This window comes from Tamandua tetradactyla, chromosome 2 (genome assembly GCF_023851605.1).
Source record: "Tamandua tetradactyla isolate mTamTet1 chromosome 2, mTamTet1.pri, whole genome shotgun sequence".
Taxonomy (NCBI): domain Eukaryota; kingdom Metazoa; phylum Chordata; class Mammalia; order Pilosa; family Myrmecophagidae; genus Tamandua; species Tamandua tetradactyla.
This window is the reverse complement of record NC_135328.1, coordinates 180,590,850-180,608,983: the sequence shown is the minus strand read 5'-3', so window position 1 is coordinate 180,608,983 and position 18,134 is coordinate 180,590,850. Positions and strand designations below refer to the sequence as shown.

The window sequence follows — 18,134 nt, the reverse complement described above, 5'->3', positions numbered from 1 at the left end:
TTGTCCCAATTTCCTGCCAGGATTGAATGGGGACATTTCTTGCCAGAGGCTTTGACCCAAGCAAGATAATTCTGGCTCTTTATAGCTCTTCAGTATAATGAGTGGGTCTCATTGGTCCTTTCTGTTTTGTTCTTTTTCATAGTACCTTCCCTGCTTCTTCCCTTACCTCTGAGCTGAGAAAGAACAGTAGGGCAGTGTTGAAACTGCCATTCTTTTTTTCTAACCAAAAGAAACATCTCTCACCTTCATAGGAATGTACCTCTTAGACACAGGTCAGATTGTCTCCCACCCTCCTTGCCTCTCCCCTTTCCACTCACCGGTATGTGCATATCTCCATCCCCTTTGGGGTGTGTACCCATATTCACAGCAACCTCTCCTGACCTACCCTCATCCTCTCACTGATAGAAAAAGAATTGGTCTCCACCTCACTGAACACTCTTCTCACTTCCCTTCAAAGCAGCAGTTGTTATGAAGAGAGCCCTATCCCTGCAGTGTAAACTTGAACTCTAGTCTCAGCTATATCACTTAGTCACTGGGACCCTGAGCAAGTCCTTTCCCTCTCTGGGCCAGTTTCTTCTGCAAAATCATTTCATGTAAAATGGATTCTGGGTCTGAGAGCCATAATCCTTTACCTCACTCACCTGCCTCATCTTCTTGTTCCCTTTCCTCTTATACAGCACCAGCCGGCTGCGGGCCATGGCTATCCTTGGAACAGAGGGTCGAGGCTCCTTCTCCTGCCCTAAAACCAAGGGTGATGGGAGTCCCAAGGTAAATCACTGTCACATTACCTTCCCCGATGACATCAGTGTCACTGACCCCAAGTTATTTCCCTAAGGCCTGAGATCATTGATCCTGGGTGAGATTGAGTTTGTTGATCCCAGAATGACACCAATAAAGATTGACCCAAGGGACCCCTTCACTGCTGGCTCAAGGCTGGTGAGCCTCAAACCCTTGCCCCTGAACCCCAGTTCTTTTCCTTTCTCCAGAGCACTGGCTCAGTAGTCACCACCTACCACCTACAGCGGGCGCTTCCGGGGGGCATCATCCTTATGGAGCTGGCTTTCCAGGTGACAAGGAGGGAGTGCTAGGTGGGGGGAGCCAGACTTAACTGTCTCTTGCCTTTCTGACTTCATCTTCACCCTCTCTCCAGGGCTGTTACTTCTGTGTCAAACAGTTTGCCCTGGAATGTTCCCGAATCCCTATGGGGCAGGCTGTCAACTCTCAGGTATGTGATGGGGACAGAAGACAGGAACATGGGGTTGGATGAGGCTCAGGCGCAGTGTAGCCACATGACACATCTGGTGGGTAGTAAGAGTAATGCAGTGGAAAGTTTGGCCCAGTGATTGATTTCATGCTGTGGGCTAAGTCAGTGGCCATTCTGGTGCCATGACTGGACCTGTCATCATTCTGACTCTGCCTGTCGTCCAGAAATGTAATCTGCCACAGAATTGAGGGCTGAAAGCAGTCCTGGCCTAATCTGGAGCAGGGGACAGCCTGGCATTATCAATATAGAAAGAGGTCCAAGTTCTCATTCTTTCATATCCCCTAGCATTCCTCTGGCACTAAGTTGTTAATTGTGTCTCTAGTAGTCTTCCCCAAGTGCAGGGTCTTTGTACCTGATGAGGGCCAAGCACCTGAAAGTGCTCAGAATGAGTCGGAGGATCTAATGTGGTCAGAGATCTCAAGTCCTTTCTGTACTTGGGTCACCTTGGCTCTTTCAGGTTGCCAGGAATGTGCTATGGCCTCTGCCTTCTTTTTGCCTTATGTTTAGTTTCTCAGAGATAAGAATCTGATTAGTGCAGTCTATCCTCTACTAAAAACAAGTCAGACCCCTCTCCACTGTGTAGAGCTTTTAGATCTTGACCACTCATAGCCTGTAGATGATTGCCTTTGACTTGGGTATGTATCTGATCCAGTCATTACAAGATAATGTGACCCAAAGCATGGTGACTTTATGTGCAGGAATCCACCTGGGCTACAGTGCTCAGAAGGGGGCTGTGGAGGGGCAGATATTCATTCACATTTTGCTCTAGTGTTGGGGAAAAGGATCACCTCCATTTCTTGAGTTTCCTGAAGTTCTTCTGGCTTCCTGACCTCCTGATATCCATCTAGCTTGTTTTATCATTACTATTGTTTACTAACTGCTTAATATAAACTAAGCAAAGAAGAGAGTTTTACTTATCTGTCTTCTAGTGTTTATTGTCTGTCTTCTCACTACTGGAATGTAGGCTCCTTGAGAGCAGGGATTTGTTTCTGTTCACCACTGTATCTCCAGCGCCTAGAATAGTACCTGGTAGGTACATGGCAGGCAATCAAAAACATATGTTGCATCAGCGCCAAACTCTAGTAGAATCTTGGATACAGAGTTAAAGGGTCACAGTTTCATGTAAATAGAATTCTAATACAGTACAAAAAAGGGAGACTATAATGAAGGCTTCACATAAAGGTATACTGGCAGAGAGAGTTCTCCTGCACCCACAGCAACAGGATGTATTGTTGAACTTCCTCAATCTGTGCTCCATACTCTAACCCAGCCCCCTGCTGCCCCCCCCCCCCCCCCAGCTGTCCATGCTGTTCACAGAGGAATGTGACAAGGTGCGGGACCTGATGCATGTGCACTCGTTCAGCTATGACTTTCACCTGCGCCTCGTGCACCAACACGTGCTAGGCACCCACCTGGTCCTCCGGCATGGCTACCACCTCACTACCTTCCTACGACATTTCCTGGCTCACCACCCTGATGGGCCCCACTTTGGCCGCAACCACATTTACCAAGGTTGGTGCCCAAGGACAAGCCAATGAGCCAGAAAAATAATTGGCCTCAAAGTGTTTCCTAGCCAGGGCCAGTGGGTACACTTCCTGGGACAAGACTTCATCTCTGTATCTGTTAATTGGCTCACATTAATTGTCCCTTCTGACTTGTACTCTCTCACCATGCCTCAGTCTGTGTCTTTAGTTTTTCATAGTCTGTTTCACATCAAAGTTTGAATCCTATGTCATATGCACACTGCTGTCTGTTCTGTTGAGCACTGAGTCATTGTTTTTCCCCTCTCAGTATTCTATAGGAACTCAGTACTTCCCCAGGAAACTAGAACCATTTTGCCTGCCAATCAGAGCCCTAGCATTTCCTATCCCCCACTAGGCTCAGTGTCTCCTGTCCCCTATATCTTGCCCTTCAGGAACATTGGAGCTCCCCACACCACTCATTGCTGCCCACCAGCTTTACAACTACGTGGCTGACCATGCCAGCTCCTACCATATGAAGCCACTGCGTATGGCCCGGCCAGGGGGCCCAGAACATAATGAATATGCCCTGGTGTCAGCATGGCACAGGTAAGTCCAGGAGGGGGCACCCAGCATATACTCTGGTGAAGCTGAGTGCAGGCCATATTTGCATTAGGGAGACCCATGTTTTCAAGGGAAGGAAGAGTAGGGTTAGTTTGATTGGCACCAAAGGACTGACATCTTCTCCACGCCTAACACACAGCTCTGGCTCCTACCTGGACTCTGAGGGGCTTCGCCACCAGGATGACTTTGATGTGTCTCTTCTTGTTTGTCACTGTGCTGCTCCCTTTGAAGAACAAGGAGAGGCTGAGCGGCATGTCTTGCGGTCAGCAGATCCTCTACCTTGAGCATGCCCATTACCCAGCCTCCCTAGTCCTCTTACCCTGTGTGCCTCCCATTGGGGCTACCACTACTTTTAACCCCTTCTTTTCCTCTCCTAGGCTACAGTTCTTTGTAGTGCTTACCAGTCAGCGAGAGCTCTTCCCCAGACTCACTGCTGATATGCGTCGATTCCGGAAGACCCCAAGACTGTCCCCTGAGCCTGAGGCTCCTGGATGCTCAGCTGGGAGCCCTGGGGAGACCTTGGGGGTTGGTCTGGCCCCTGGACCAGCTCCCCTGTTCCCACCATTGGCTGCAGAGGTGGGTGTGGCACGGGCACGCTTGGCCCAGCTGGTCCGGCTAGCTGGAGGGCACTGCCGTCGGGACACACTCTGGAAGCGCCTCTTCTTGCTGGAACCACCAGGACCTGATCGTCTGCGGCTAGGGGGACGTCTAGCCCTGGCAGAGCTGGAGGAGCTCCTAGGAGCAGTCCATGCCAAATCCATTGGGGACATTGACCCCCAGCTGGTAAGAGGCTGTAGACTCCAGAAGGGATTGGGATGGATACTGGGAATTCCAGAGAGGCAGCTGGGGTGGAGGGTTTGGAGGTCTCAGAGGTGGCTCTAGAACAGCAGATCCAGACCTATGGGCCCTCCTCCCCCAGGACTGCTTCCTGTCCATGACGGTCTCCTGGTACCAAAGCCTGATCAAGGTTCTCCTAAGCCGCTTTCCCCAGAGCTGTCGCCATTTTCAGAGCCCAGACTTGGGAACACAGTACCTGGTAAGTCCCCTTGACCCCCTCTGAAACGGGAGACATGACAGAAATCTTCATCAGAAAAATGACAGATGCCTCCCTCAAGGAGCTCCAGCCTGACCAAACAAGCTCTGCTCTGGAAGGAGGCCTAGATGGAAAGGGACTCCACAGATACATGCAAAAATCCTTGAAGCACTGAGCCACAACACTGAACTGTGGGGTGTTTAAGAGAATAACCTAGAGCCCTGACCTCAAGGCTCACCAAAAACAAAGATCCTAGCTAGAGACCCCGAGAGTTTAGAACTGACTAACAGATGAGCTCTCAGAAACTTATCAGTAGCTGGTCTTGGAGACTGAAGTTCCAGAAAGGACCTCTTGGGCTTTAAAGTCTTGTTATTCAAAGTGTGTTCTCAGACTAGCAGCATCACTATTATGTGTGAGCTTGCTGAAGTGCAGCCTCTCGAGCATCTCACAGAAAATTGCTGAATCAGAATCTGCATTTTAGCAAGAGCCCCAGGAGTTTTGTATGTACATTAAAGTATATCAAATTAAAATTGGAGAGGTTCTGCCATAAAGGAAAGGTAGAAAGAAAAGACTATGGTGGTAGGCACGAGCATGGGGAATCAGAAAAGGCATCAAGAGAAGTCTTAAAAAGAGAAAGTAGGAGTTGGACTCGTGGAAGGGTCCTATGTTACAGTGTTTGTGGGGAAGATTAGTTCCAGGGTGCCCAAAGCATCATTCAGAGGTCAGTTAGGAGAAGGCTACAGTGGGGCAGGAGCGTGTTAGCAGATGGGGTAGGAACACTAAAGCAGAAGTGGGCTTGGGGAGGGTAATGAGTTCAACCTGGAGCAAGATGAGTCTGAGGTCCCTGAGGGCCTTATGGGAACACTGTCTAGGAAGCTGTGCCCCAATATGGGCATTGGGGAACTGGAGCTCAGGAGTAAGATCTAGGCAGCATCTCAATGATCAGGTGACAAGTAAAGCCTTGGGAATAGAAGAAATTGCCCAAAGCTGAGCATTAGGAAACAGACAAGAGAAGACAGTTCCACGAGAGGTTAGAGAGATAAAAGACTGCCACGTGTAGAACAAAGGAGGACAGTGTCACAGTAGAGAACTTTCATTCATTTATCTGCTTCTATGTGCCAGGCTTTGTGCAAAGCCTCTGTAGAGATGATCTTAGTAACCTTACAATTAAATCATTCTGAGAGGGCTCAGGCAGGCTGACTGGGTAGCTAGTGGGATGAAGACTGAGGTGATCAATTTGGAGACAAGGTCCTTGGAGTGACCTTTGAGTTGAGGTGGGATCTGGTGTGGCTGTGGGAGCAGAACTTTTGTCACGGGTCCTCACTTCCAGGGTCTGGACCTCTTAGGGTAAGGCACACCTCATTCCCAATCTCATTTTGTCTTCCACTACAGGTTGTGCTGAATCAGAAATTTACTGACTGTTTTGTGCTAGTGTTTCTGGATTCCCACTTAGGAAAGACGGTGAGAATGGGTTGGGGAGCTTTGTGTGGGTAGGCTGTACCCCATACGTTCCACCTTAGTGCCTGCTGAGAGTTGGAGTGCCCACCCTTCCTGGGTCCTGCTTCCTGTCCCCACCCACACCCCCTTCTCACTACTGTACCTCCACCCATGTTCCCCAGTCTCTGACAGTGGTTTTCCGAGAGCCCTTCCCGGTACAACCCCAAGACAGCGAGAGCCCCCCTGCCCAGCTGGTCTCTACCTACCACCACCTGGAGTCCGTCATCAACACAGCCTGTTTCACCCTCTGGACCCGCCTTCTTTGAGGGAGTGGGCCACTGAATGCTGCTGTTCCTTGAATCATGGATCTCTCAGATTGCCTACTGGAGACACTAGCCCTGCTCTGGGCCTGAGCAGTCTGAACACGGAGTGACACTCAAAGGCTTTGTGACTGGCTATATCTTGAGGGTCTGCTGTTCCAGCCCAGCTGCTGGGGCTGTTCTCCCCCAACACTCCCAGCACTGACCAGGCTAGGGTTCTTGAGGGATAGGTCAACTCTCTGAGGTATTCATTTTCCCCTAGATCCTGGGCCTTTCCAAAAGGGGCTCTTACTTCCCATTTCTTCCCAGGAGTTCTTCACAGCAGGTTGCAAATACACCTTTTAGAGCCCCTCTGCCTGAATCCTGCCTCCAAGTCACTGATTGCTCTGTCTGGCCCTGGCCCTCTAGTCTTCATTTCCCACTTGGACATCACTGCTGGACATTGCTATTAAGCTGAGGACCCTAGGTTCGAATCCCAGGTCTAGCCTTTGAAGCACTGTGACCATGGACAAGTCCCTTTGCTTTCAGACCCTTGTTTTCTCATCTGTAATTGTGGAGATGGGCTCAGAAGCTCTCTCATCTCTACAGCAACCCTGGCAAAGACTGGAGGACTTGAGCATAAGCTGTATGACAGCCCTTTTCAATAGGAAGGAAGCAGCCCAGAGAAGCTGAAGGGTTAAGAAACTGCTGTCCACACCTCCTCTCCAGCCCTCTAACCCTAAATGCATATACATGTGAAAATGTTGCACAGGTTGTCTTTAATTCCAAGGAGACAAAGACTCTCACTCAGCTGTCACAGAGAGGCACATGAATGGTATGCAGGACCTCACTGGCCAGCCTGTGGGTAGCCTCGCCTATTCCAGTATGAACGGAGCCAACTTAAGCCCTCTACTGTGTCTCCTGAGGAGAGAAAGAGGCAGTGGCATTTCAACCAAGAAAAAAGTCTCTGTCCAGTTAAGTCCCTGCAGTGCTCCCTTCCCCAGGGCCAAGCCTAGAGCCTTACCCATCTTTCACCTCACCCCTCACCTTGAGGCCGGTACTCGCAACCCACAAACCCTTTGTAGCCTTCGTCTTCCAGCAGCTGTAATAGGTAGGGGAAGTTCAGCTCTCCAGGGCTTCCAGGTTCCCCCCGACCTGGGACCTGTGCTATCTGCACATGCCCTAGGGACAGATATAGACAGATGTGGGGCCCAGGCCTGAGGAAGAGATGTAGGATTGAAAGGGTGGGAGGGCACAGGAAACATAGCAGATTAGGAAAGAGCAAAGAAAGGGACCCCTCACCAACAATGGGGAGGAACTTCTGGATGTTTCCTGTCAGGTTCCCATCCATGATCTGCCAGTGGAATATGTCCTAGGGAAGAAAATACTTCAGAGACCCTGCAGGCCCCTGCTAGTCATTTTTCCATGCTCCCCAGATTTGGAGAACATGGGCTCTCTGAGAAACACTTGCATTCTTCCACTTACCATTTGTAACTGGAGGTTAGGTCTTCCAACTTTCTTTAAGATGGCAGCCGCTGGGAGAAAAAGTCAGGAAGGAAGCCATGAGACTCAAAAATACAGGAATCAACAGGGACAGGAGGAGGCATAGGGCTGAGAGTCCTACCCTGCTGGGGTGTATCCAGGAAGTACTGGGGATCAGTGATGCGGGTGTTAATGGGCTCCAGCAGTCCCACGAGGTTCTCCTAGTGCCACAATGTATGCTGTGAATGAAGTTCCTCCCCACATTTGTCCCTTCACTCCCTGTCCACAGCCTTGTGCTGCCTCACTTGCTCTCCCCACTGCACTTCCCTCAGCATACACCCAGACACATTTAAGTACGTGTGCCAAAATGTGTTTCATGTCTTACCTGAGCCAAAACCCCAGCAGCGTGCCTCAGGTTCTCCAGAAAAACATTCTCCATCTCACCCCTAACAACTTCTCGGTCGGCCCCCTGGGGTATACGGCCAGCCATCAGGTGAATGCTGTGGGGAAGATGGAACTGGAGGAGTCTGGTAAGTCCATCCTAGAAGCAGAGGCCTTCATGCCTTTGGTTCCCTATGTGCACTTCCTCCAGGATGCCGTGACTATGCCAGGTCTTCAGTTCACAACACCACCTGGACCATGATGCTCAGGCAGCCAAGAAACCTTCTTAGGGTCAACCTATTTTCCTGGGCTCTAAATCCCATTCCCTCCTGACAGTCCTCAGTCCATCATTTAATCCTTCTTGTGCTTGCTTTCCTTTGGCCCCTTCTCAGCCTAAAGGTATGCTTAATTCTCAACTTTTAAAATTTACTTCGACCCTTACCCTTCTCAAAGCATTCCATGTTGCCTGTCTCTACTTCCTCTCCTTTTTTTTTTTTTTTGTATGCTGTATGGTGGGGTCACATTTCATTCTTTTTCCATATGAATATCCTGTTATTGCAGCACCATTTGTTGAATTTTTGTTTGTGTTTTTGTTTTTTTTGTTTTGTTTTTTTGGAAGCGCCTGGGCTAGGAATTGAACCTGGGTCTCCTACGTGGCAGGTGAGAATTCAACCACTGAACTACCCTTGTACCACCTCCTTACATCTTTTTCCACCCCTTCCCATCTGTGTTTTGCCCCCACCACTTACCAGTAATGAATCTTGTTGCCAGTTCCTTCTTGGCTGATTTGACCTTTCCAGGAGTTGACCTTTGTTTGATCAGACCCACTCTGAACCTTCCACCTCCTCCCTGATATCACCATCTGGTCTTTCTCAGCCACAACCAAACTTCGGACATTCCCTTCCCTCCCCACACCAACAAGCTCCATCTCCGCCTCATGAACCCCGCTAAACACACTTGAAGCCTGCTGAACATACCAACTCTCCTCTCGGCTCTGACCAATGGTCTTCCCCTCTTGCCCACGAAGTAACTCCTTCAAGTTCCAGTTCAAGCATCACTACCTGTAAGAAGCTCTGGCCCTGAGGGGTTATGTGCCAACTCTGCTCCCATGGTCTCTTGAACTGACCCCTATCATAGAATGGGTTACTCAGTATATTTTACTTCTCTATCTCCTTAGTCAGCTCCTAACATAGGATCCCAGCAGGAAATGAGCAGAGAATGACACACAACATAAAGAAAATGCAAACGGTAAATTAAAAAGGACCAGGATTGGCTAGGGTGGGCAGAGCTGGTGCAGTCAGCTGAGCCTTCCAGACCTGGGTTATGGGTCAGAGGTAGGGAAGAGTCAGCCAAAAGGGGGCATAAAGGGGATAGGAAAGGGTAGGATACCTGGGACAGCTCAAAGCCTTGGCATACAGCACAGCCTGCTCCAGTCCCTCTCGGAAGGCCGCCTGCCTCCCAGGAACGGCGCCCAGCCCCATTTCCCCCTTCTCGCGGTCTCCTGTGGAGAGAACGAGCTTCAGCCCCCAGCTTGGACGCCCGGTCCTACCCCGTGGTCCGACCCAGTCCCGGCCCGGCCGGCGCACCTTGGGGCGTGTTGATGAGCACCAGCCGCAGTCCTGCGTCCTGAGCCGAGCGTGCCAGCGTCTCTGGCGCCTCCGTGTAAGGCCAGGCGATCTCGGCGGCCTCGAAGCCCGAGCTGCCCGCGGCCTGGAGTCGCGCGGGGAGGCTGGAGAGCTCGGGGAACAACCACGACAGATTCGCCGAGAAGCGCAGCGGAGCCATGGCCAGGCTGTGACGACAGGCCTGGGGTCAGATCCCTTGGCCGACCGGAAGGCGGAAGGCGGAAGGCAGACGAGGTGCACAGAGGCAGGGAGCGCTTGGAAGGCCGGCCCCAGCTGAAACTGGCTGCAGTTCTTGCGGGGAAACTGCGGGCGGGGAGCCCTGCCGAGAGGTCGCTTGGAGCTCTGGGGCCTTGATCAGTCGGAGAGCCTCAGAAGGGACGTGGGCGAGATCGCGCTGGCGCCGCCAGTCGTCTGGACGCAGGGAGAGAGGCTCGGGCCGGTAGGAGCCCGGCCGAGAGCTTGCTTTGGCTGCTTTCAGAGTAAACGTTTATTATTTTTGGTTAGGAAAGTAATGTGTTGGAAAAAACCTTGGCCAGTTCAGAAAAGTACATATTTTATTTCGAGATAAGATCATGGGAAGGGGGCCGAGGAACGGAAGGATGCGAGGGAGAGCAGTTTGGCCCGTTCTTCGGTGGGATGGGCAGACCCGGAAGGAGAAGAGGGGCCTGGGGGTGCGGAGGCGGCCGAGCAGCGTGGTGCGCCTCCTTGACAACGGGAGTGGGGACGCAGGGGTATGGGGAGGGGGGAGGGGGCCGGGGGATCTGACCCAGTCCCGCGGGCCCAAAATTAATGGCTGTAGACTTAACAAATAATACTTAGTATTTACCTCAATTATAAAAATATCTCATTATGGAATATCTGAAAGCTGTATGACTGAATAAAGAAGAATATTAAAACCACCAGTTATCGTACCACTAATCTGTTATCTTACTCTTACATATTAAAGAAGTAAACGTAGTTTTGGGGGTTAATTTGTTTGTATAAAAATTCTGACAACACTGTATATAGGGTATATCCCTGTTACACTTATTTTGTGAGTTCGTCTCGGTATTCCTGAATATTCTTGAAAGTCATCGCATTAACTGCTTATTGTTCCACCCCACAGGTAGCCCGTAGTTTATCATGCTATTCTGTTGATTGAAATTACGGTTTTTTTCAACATACAGCAAAAGGGCACTTTTTTTCACCCCTTATTCCCCGTTTCTCAATCTTTTTCTTAGGTCCCTTTTCTAAAGATGTACCTTCCATTGCCTGCCCGCGGAAAGTCCCTTATTAGAAACATTGGCCACCCACCACCATTGGTCTCTGCACAGGGTTATCTGCTCACAGCCACGGCTGATTGGACCATGGAGGACACCTGATCCAACGGCAGCCAATCCATAAGGGGACCAAAGACCCGTGCATTGCTTGGTTTGGAAAGGTGACCTGATGTTCTACTTTTGCAAGCTGTCGAATGAGATATACCAGAAACAGAACAGCAATTAAAAAGAGGAATTTGTTAAGTTGCTAGTTTACAATTCTAAGGCTGAAAATGTCCATATTAAGGAAAGACTATGGAAATGTACAATCTAAGGCATCCAAGAGAAATACCTTGCTTCAAGAATGCCGAGGATGTTTGGGGTTTCTTTCTCAACTGGAAAGGCACAGAGCGAATGTGGAGAGGTCTGCTAGCATTCTCTCCAAGCTTCTTGTTTCATGAAACACCTCTGGGGGCGTTTTCCTTCTTCATCTCCAAAGGACTCTGGTTGCCAGAGCTCTCTCCAAAATGTTTCCTTTTTTAAAGGATTCCAGTAAACGAATCAAGACCCACCTGGAATGGGTGGAGTCCTTTCTCCATATAATCAAAGGTTAAAACCCACAGTTGGGTAAGCCACATCTCTGTTGAGATAATCTAATTAAGTTTCCAACCTACTGTACTAAATAGGAATTAAAAGAACCGGCTGCCTCCACGAGATGGATCAGGATTAAAACGTGGCTTTTCTAGGGCACATAACCCTTTCAAACCCACACATCCGGCCAATCAGATTCCCTCTCTGGAGAGTTCAAACAAGGAAACACTGAAACAGTCAAATAAGAGGTGGGAAGAGACACCTGGAAGAATTGCTGGAAGATGATTGGGACTGATCCGATAGGCCATGTGCAAACAAGTTACCAGGGACTAGAAACTATAAAGAAGCAGTGATTAGATAATAAAAGAGAGCTAGGGCAGAGAGGATGGTTTCCTAGTCAAATAAGTAGAGGTGGCACATTGAGAAATTCCTATTGTTGAGTTCCCAGGGCTGTCAAAACCCACAGCCACTCCCAGATATTTGCTCTTCCTGAGGCTGAGATGTTTAGGTTTTCCTGGATTCCTGGGTCTGTGTAGTCTTAACATTTCTTGAGACATCTTGAATGCATTTACTTGCATCTACAATAACCCTACTGATTGGATAGATTCCTAGAAGTGAAATTACGTGTCAAAACTTAACATTTAAGTTCTAGATGACTAGGCTAAATTGCTTCTCAAACATGTAACAGTTTATATTCCAATAATACATAAGTAGAAATCACCTTGATCTATGTTCTCTGTTAGCTTTGACAGAGGGAATCTCAAAATGCAGCTCTTGTTTGTTCTGTCACGTCTCCTTTCCATTCCCAGATATAGAGGCCCAGGCTAAACCCATAACTCATCAAAGTACTTGCCTGTTTACATTCCTTTAATTCTTTCTCCAAGAGCAGACTGCAACCATCAATAGTTACCTGAATTGGAAGACTCAAACATAGTTAAGATGTCAATTATACCTACATTGATATACAGATTCAATGCAATAATAATTAAAGTCCCAAAAGCTTACTTTTCAGGAATAGAAAAAACAAAAACCTAATATATCTGGAAGGGCAGGGTGCCCCGAGTAGGTAAAAAATATCCTGAAAAAGAAAAATGAGGTCAGAGGTCTCATGCTACCTGAACTTAAGGCGTATTACAAAGCTACAATGGTCAAAACAGCATGGTACTGGCATAAAGATAGAAACACTGATCAATGGAATCGAATAGAGTGTCCAGATATAGACCCTCTCATCTATGGACAATTGATCTTTGATAAGGCAGTGAAGCCAACTCACCTGAGACAGACAGAATAGTCTCTTCAATAAATGGTGCCTAGAGAACTGGATACCCATATGCAAAAGAATGAAAGAGGATCCATATCTCACACCCTATACAAAAATTAACTCAAAATGTATCAAATACCTAAACGTTAGATCTAAGACCATAAAACTGTTAGAAGAAAATGTAGGGAAATATCTTATCAATCTTATAATAGGAAGTGGTTTCCTAGACCTTACACCCAAAGCACAAGCATTAAAGGCAGGTTGGTAAGTAGGTAGGGAGGGAGGAAGGAAGGGAGGGAGGGAGGGAGGGAGGGAGGGAGGGAGGAAGGGAGGGAAGAAAAGAAGAAAGAGAAAGGAAGGAAGGAAGAAAGAAAAAGAAAAAAAGAAAGAAAGAAAGAAAAGAAAGAGAAAGGAACTCCTCAAAATTAAACACTTTTGTGCATCAAAGGACTTCATCAAGAAAGTAATAAAACAGCCTACACAATGGGAGACAATATTTGGAAACGATAGATCAGATAAAGGTCTAGTATCCAGAATATATAAAGAGATTGATCAACTCAATGACAAAAAGACAGACAACCCAATTACAAAATGGGCAAGAGACATGAACAGACATTTCTCAGAAGAGGAAATACAAATGGTCAAAAGGCACATGAAAAGATGCTCAACTTCCCTGGCTATTAGGGAAATGCAAATCAAAACCACAAATTAGATATCATCTCACACCCACCAGAATGGCCATTATCAATAAAACAGAAAACAACAAGTGCTGGAGAGGATGTGGAGAAAGAGACACACTTATCCACTGTTGGTGGGAATGTCAAATGGCACAACCACTGTGGAAGGCAGTTTGGCAGTTCTTCAGGAAGCTAAGTATAGAATTTCCATATGACCCGGCAATACCATTGCTAGGTATCTACTCAGAGGACATGAGGGCAAGGACACAAATGGACATTTGCACACCAATGTTTATAGTAGCATTGTTTACAATTGCCAAGAGATGGAAACAGCCCAAATGTCCATCAACAAACGAGTGGCTAAACAAGCTATGGTATATACATATGATGAAATATTATGCAGCTGTAAGACAGAATAAAGTTATGAAGTATGTAACAACATGGATGGACCTTAACGATACTATGCTGAGTGAGATTAGCCAGAAACAAAAGGACAAATACTGTATTTAGAATTGGATAGCACAATACTACCTAACTGTACTACAATAATGTTAGAACACTGAATGTAAGAATGAAAGAGGGAGGATGCCTGGGAACACAAATGAAATCAGAAGGAAAGATAAATGACAAAGAGTGAGATGGTATAATCTAGGAATGCCTAGAGTGTATAATGATAGTGACTAAATGTACAAATTTTGAAAATGTTTTTGTATTTGGAAGAACAAAGGAATGTCAATATTGCATGGTGTTGAAAATAGATGGTAATTAATATTTTAAAACTTTAACTTATGTGTCAGACTAAAGCAAAAAATGTTTATTTGGTACAAAATTTATATTTTGACTAGTGCATTTCCTAATATAACTTATTGAGAACAGCTCAATTGAACACCATAGCACACATAGCATGAGATTTTGTAGGTTTGTCCGCAGTGATGCCCAATAAATCCCAGAGTGATTTGAATCCCAGAGTGAATAAAAAAGTATTTGTGAAGTCCCCTTTGGGGAATGGTGAGAAAGCGGGAAAATTCAACTTCCCCAAGTGGAGAATTCTTGATATTCTCACAAGCAGTGCGGACAACCAAAGCAATAGGCTGAGCTCCCAATCTTGGTGTTTGTTCATATGAAACTTAACCCCGCAAAGGATAGACTAAGCCTACTTAAAATTAGGCCTAAGAGTCACCCCTAAGAGAACCTCTTTTGTAGCTCAGATGTGGGCTATCTCTCTCAGCCAACACAACAAGCAAACTCACTGCCCTCCCCCTGTCTATGTGGGACATGACTCCCAGGTGTGGATCTTCCTGGCATCGTGGGACAGAAATCCTAGAATGAGCTGGGACTCAGCATCAAGGGATTGAGAAAATCTTCTTGACCAAAAGGGGAAAGAGAGAAATGAGACAAAATAAAATGTCAATGGCTGAGAGATTCCAGAGTTGAGAGGTTATCCTGGAGGTTATTCTTATGCATTAAATAGATATCACCTTTCTAGTTGGGGTGTAATGGAGAGAATGGTGGGAAGTGTCTGAAAATGTAGAGCTGTGTTCCAGTAGCCATGTTTCTTGAAGATGATTGTATAATGATATAGCTTTCACAATGTGATTGTGTGATTGTGAAAACCTTGTGTCTGATGCTCCTTTTATCTACCTTATAGACAGATGAGTAAAACATTTGGATTAAAAATAAATAAACAGGGCAGGTCACGGTGGCTCAGCAGGAAGAGCTCTTGCCTGCCATGCCAGAGACCTAGGTTCAGTTCTCGGTGCCTGCCCATGCAAAAATATAAATAAATAAAACAAACAAATGAATAAATAATAAGATATACAAGCAAAAATGGGGGAGGACCACTAGGAATTGGATGAATTTTCTTCCTTGTACAGATCCCAGCGTGTGGGGTCTTTTAAATAAAGTCTTAAATAGAATTTGCATAATCAGAGATTTACAATGCAGTTTTAATAAAGCAATTACTTCTCTTAGATGATTAGATATGTTTGTCTGCATTGTCAACATTGTATGTTAAAATGAAATTTAGTCATTTGAAATTGAATGCTAGTGAAAATTGAAATGCTAGTGATCAATGAAAGGGAGGGGTAAGGGGTATGGTCTGTATGAATTTTTTTCTGTTTTCTTTTTATTTTTTTTCTGAATTGATGCAAATGTTCTAAGAAATGATCATGATGATAAATATACAACTATGTGATGATATTTGAGTTATTGATTATATAACAAAAATGGAATGATCATATGGTAAGAATGTGTTTGTATGTAGATATGTCTCATAAATTAAAAAAATTTTTTAAAGTTACCTGATTTCTTGACCATTTGCAGCTGGCTTTATACTTGGAACTTGAACTTGTCCTGGAATGTGTCTTGAGTATAGTCCAAACAGAATGTGGACACACTAAATTTAACATTTCAATCAATCCAACTCCAGTGTGTTAATACAATGTTGACCATGCAGACTAACATATCTAATCATCTAAGAGAAGTAATTGCTTTATTAAAACTGCATTGTAAATCTCTGATTATGCAAATTCTATTTAAGACTGTATTTAAAAAAACCCCACACGCTGGGATCTGTACAAGGAAGAAAATTCATCCAATTCCTAGTGTTTCTCCCCCCTTTTTTGCTTGTATATCTTAATGGGCCGCAAAGATGGTATATAAACTAGATATATTTGACTCACTTTTCCCCCTTACTTAATATAGCCACATAAACACACAAGGAATACAGTGTCCATGAAAATTATTTTCTTCATTCACTCTTTGGCTGTCTGTAGCTAATAGCACTTTGAAACATAGGCATGAAACTAATTTATCATTACAAATATTGATTTTCTGTGCAGTTAACTTTTATTATTATTATTTCATTATTATTGGAGCAGTTGTAGGTTTACAGAAAAATCATGCAGGAAGTCTAGTTCCCATATACTCTCCCCACACCCTGCCTGCACAGCTTTCCCCATTGTTAACATTTTGCATTTGTGTGGTACCTTTGTTAACAATTGATGAACCAATGTTATAATTATATTACCAACTATAGTCTATAGTTTGCATTAGGGTTCACTCTTTGTGTTGTACAGTTCTATGTTTGTGTTTTTAAATTTATATTCTGGTAACATACATGCAACATAAAAATCCCATTTTAGCCATGTTCAAGTATACAATTCAGTGGTGTTAGTTACACTCCCAATATGAAGTTGACTTTTAAAAAAAAAGTTCTATTCACACACCATACAATCCACCCAAAGTGTCAATCAATGGCTTTCAGTATAGTCACAGAGTTGCATATTTACCACCACAGTCAACTTAAGAACATTCCTATTGCTCTGGACAGAAAAAATCCCTTGCCCCTTATACCCCCTATTATTGACACTTAGCTTTGTTATAGTACCTTCGTTATAACTGATGAAAGACTATTACAATATTACTCTTAATAAATATAGTCCATAGTTTGCATTACTGTACTTTTCCAATATACCGCTCCACCATTGATGCCTTATAATGGTGATGAACATCTGTTCTAGTTTACGTAAGAACTTTCTTAAATTTGAACAATAACCACTGTCATTGTGGTGGATTGAAGTTTTTATGTACCTCAGAAAAGCCATATTTTAATCCTGATCTGATCTTGTTGGGGCAACTGTTTCTTTTAATCCTAATTCAGTACTGCAGGGCAGAAAATTTTGATTAGTTTATCTCCAAAGAGATGTGATGTGCCCAGTTGTAGGTGTGACCTTTTGATTAGATGGAGACATGACTCCATCCATTTAAGGTGGGTCTAGATTAGTTTACTGGACCCCTTTAAAGTAGGAAATATTTTGGAGGGAGTCAAAGCTGACAGATATGCAGGTGTTTGGAGATGCTTGGACTGCCAACTGAGAGAGCAGATGCAGATGCTTGGAGAACAGTTGCTTCAGAGTTAGCAGAGCCAACATAAGACCCAGATGTTTAGAGATGCAGGGCCCAGCAGACGTCACCATGTGCCTTCCTATGAGATGCTAAGCAAACCAGAACCCAGAGTCGTATCTCAGAGGAGCCAAGTGAAGGCCCACAGATGCCAAGCAAGGAACCCTCACAGGAAACAGAGGCAGAAAGCAACAGAGTCCAGGAGCAAGGGACCAGCAGATGCCAACCATGCGCCTTCCTAGCTAACAGAGGTGTTCTAGATGGTATCAGCCTTTCCTGAGTGAAGGTAACCTCTTGTTGGTACCTTAGTTTGGACATTTTCTCAGCACTAGAACGGTAAACTTGTTACATATTAAATTTCCTTTTTAAAAACCATTCCAGGGCAGACCATGGTGGCTCAACAGGCAGAGTTCTTGGCTGCCGTGCCAGAGACTGGGGTTCAATTCCTGGTCCCTGCCCAGAGCAAACTGTGATATATATATATGATGGAATTTTGTGCAGCTACAAAAAGGAATGACATTGTGAGGAATGTAACAAACTGAATGAAACTTGGAAACAATGTGTTGTGCAAAATAAAACCAAAACAAAAGAACAATTTTGCTAATGTCTCTTTCAGAAAATACTTATAAGAAAATTGGAGCCTAGATTGTAAGCTTTTGTAGAGCCACACTTAGTTTGAAGGTGTGCTGGTTTGAAAGGATGTATGGACCCTAGAAAAGCCGTGTTTTAATCAAAATTCCTATTTCATAAAGGCAAAATAATCCTTATTCAATACTGTATCTTTGAAACTTTAATCAGATCATTTCCCTAGAGATGTGATTTAATCAGGAATGGTTGCTAAAATGGATTAGGTGATGAC

General features: G+C 45.5%; 2 protein-coding genes across 7 annotated transcripts in view; one reads left to right on the top strand and one right to left on the bottom strand.

The window, feature by feature from the left end:
- The window catches only part of SZT2 (SZT2 subunit of KICSTOR complex), a 73,231-nt gene extending 66,348 nt beyond the window's left edge, over positions 1–6,883 (top strand). For 4 of the 5 annotated variants that reach the window (XM_077149976.1, XM_077149974.1, XM_077149975.1 and 1 more), the window contains 10 exons: positions 678–768; positions 987–1,067; positions 1,151–1,225; positions 2,563–2,776; positions 3,180–3,333; positions 3,488–3,610; positions 3,726–4,131; positions 4,268–4,384; positions 5,774–5,842; positions 6,001–6,883. In XM_077149976.1, coding sequence (XP_077006091.1) covers positions 678–768; positions 987–1,067; positions 1,151–1,225; positions 2,563–2,776; positions 3,180–3,333; positions 3,488–3,610; positions 3,726–4,131; positions 4,268–4,384; positions 5,774–5,842; positions 6,001–6,144 — 1,474 coding nt within the window. In that variant the 3' untranslated portion in view covers positions 6,145–6,883. Of the gene's footprint in view, positions 1–677; positions 769–986; positions 1,068–1,150; positions 1,226–2,562; positions 2,777–3,179; positions 3,334–3,487; positions 3,611–3,725; positions 4,132–4,267; positions 4,385–5,773; positions 5,843–6,000 lie in introns of those variants that run through there. The other variant, XR_013171008.1, reaches the window with a different exon arrangement.
- Positions 6,880–9,834, bottom strand: HYI (hydroxypyruvate isomerase (putative)). 2 transcript variants are annotated; one of them, XM_077149980.1, is made up of 8 exons: positions 9,567–9,834; positions 9,370–9,481; positions 7,985–8,099; positions 7,742–7,820; positions 7,603–7,652; positions 7,420–7,489; positions 7,165–7,219; positions 6,880–7,038 (listed from the first exon to the last, which is right to left on the bottom strand). In XM_077149980.1, exons 1-8 carry the CDS (start codon positions 9,763–9,765, stop codon positions 6,993–6,995), a joined length of 726 nt encoding a protein of 241 aa, XP_077006095.1. In that variant the 5' UTR covers positions 9,766–9,834; the 3' UTR covers positions 6,880–6,992. The 2 variants fall into 2 exon arrangements, with proteins under 2 accessions (XP_077006095.1, XP_077006094.1); XM_077149979.1 differs by having other exon boundaries at positions 7,165–7,299; positions 9,567–9,832.
- Positions 9,835–18,134: the final 8,300 nt, after the last annotated feature.

What these genes read in the sequence shown, in the direction of transcription:
- HYI (XM_077149979.1), bottom strand. Translation starts at nt 9,765, where the DNA reads ATGGCTCCGCTGCGCTTCTCGGCGAATCTGTCGTGGTTGTTCCCCGAG. An exon ending in CTAACCTCCAGTTACAAATG is followed by an intron (nt 7,490 to 7,602) that starts GTAAGTGGAAGA and finishes TTTCTTCCCTAG; the next exon opens with GACATATTCCACTGGCAGAT. An exon ending in TTGCGAGTACCGGCCTCAAG is followed by an intron (nt 7,039 to 7,164) that starts GTGAGGGGTGAG and finishes TTCTCTCCTCAG; the next exon opens with GAGACACAGTAGAGGGCTTA.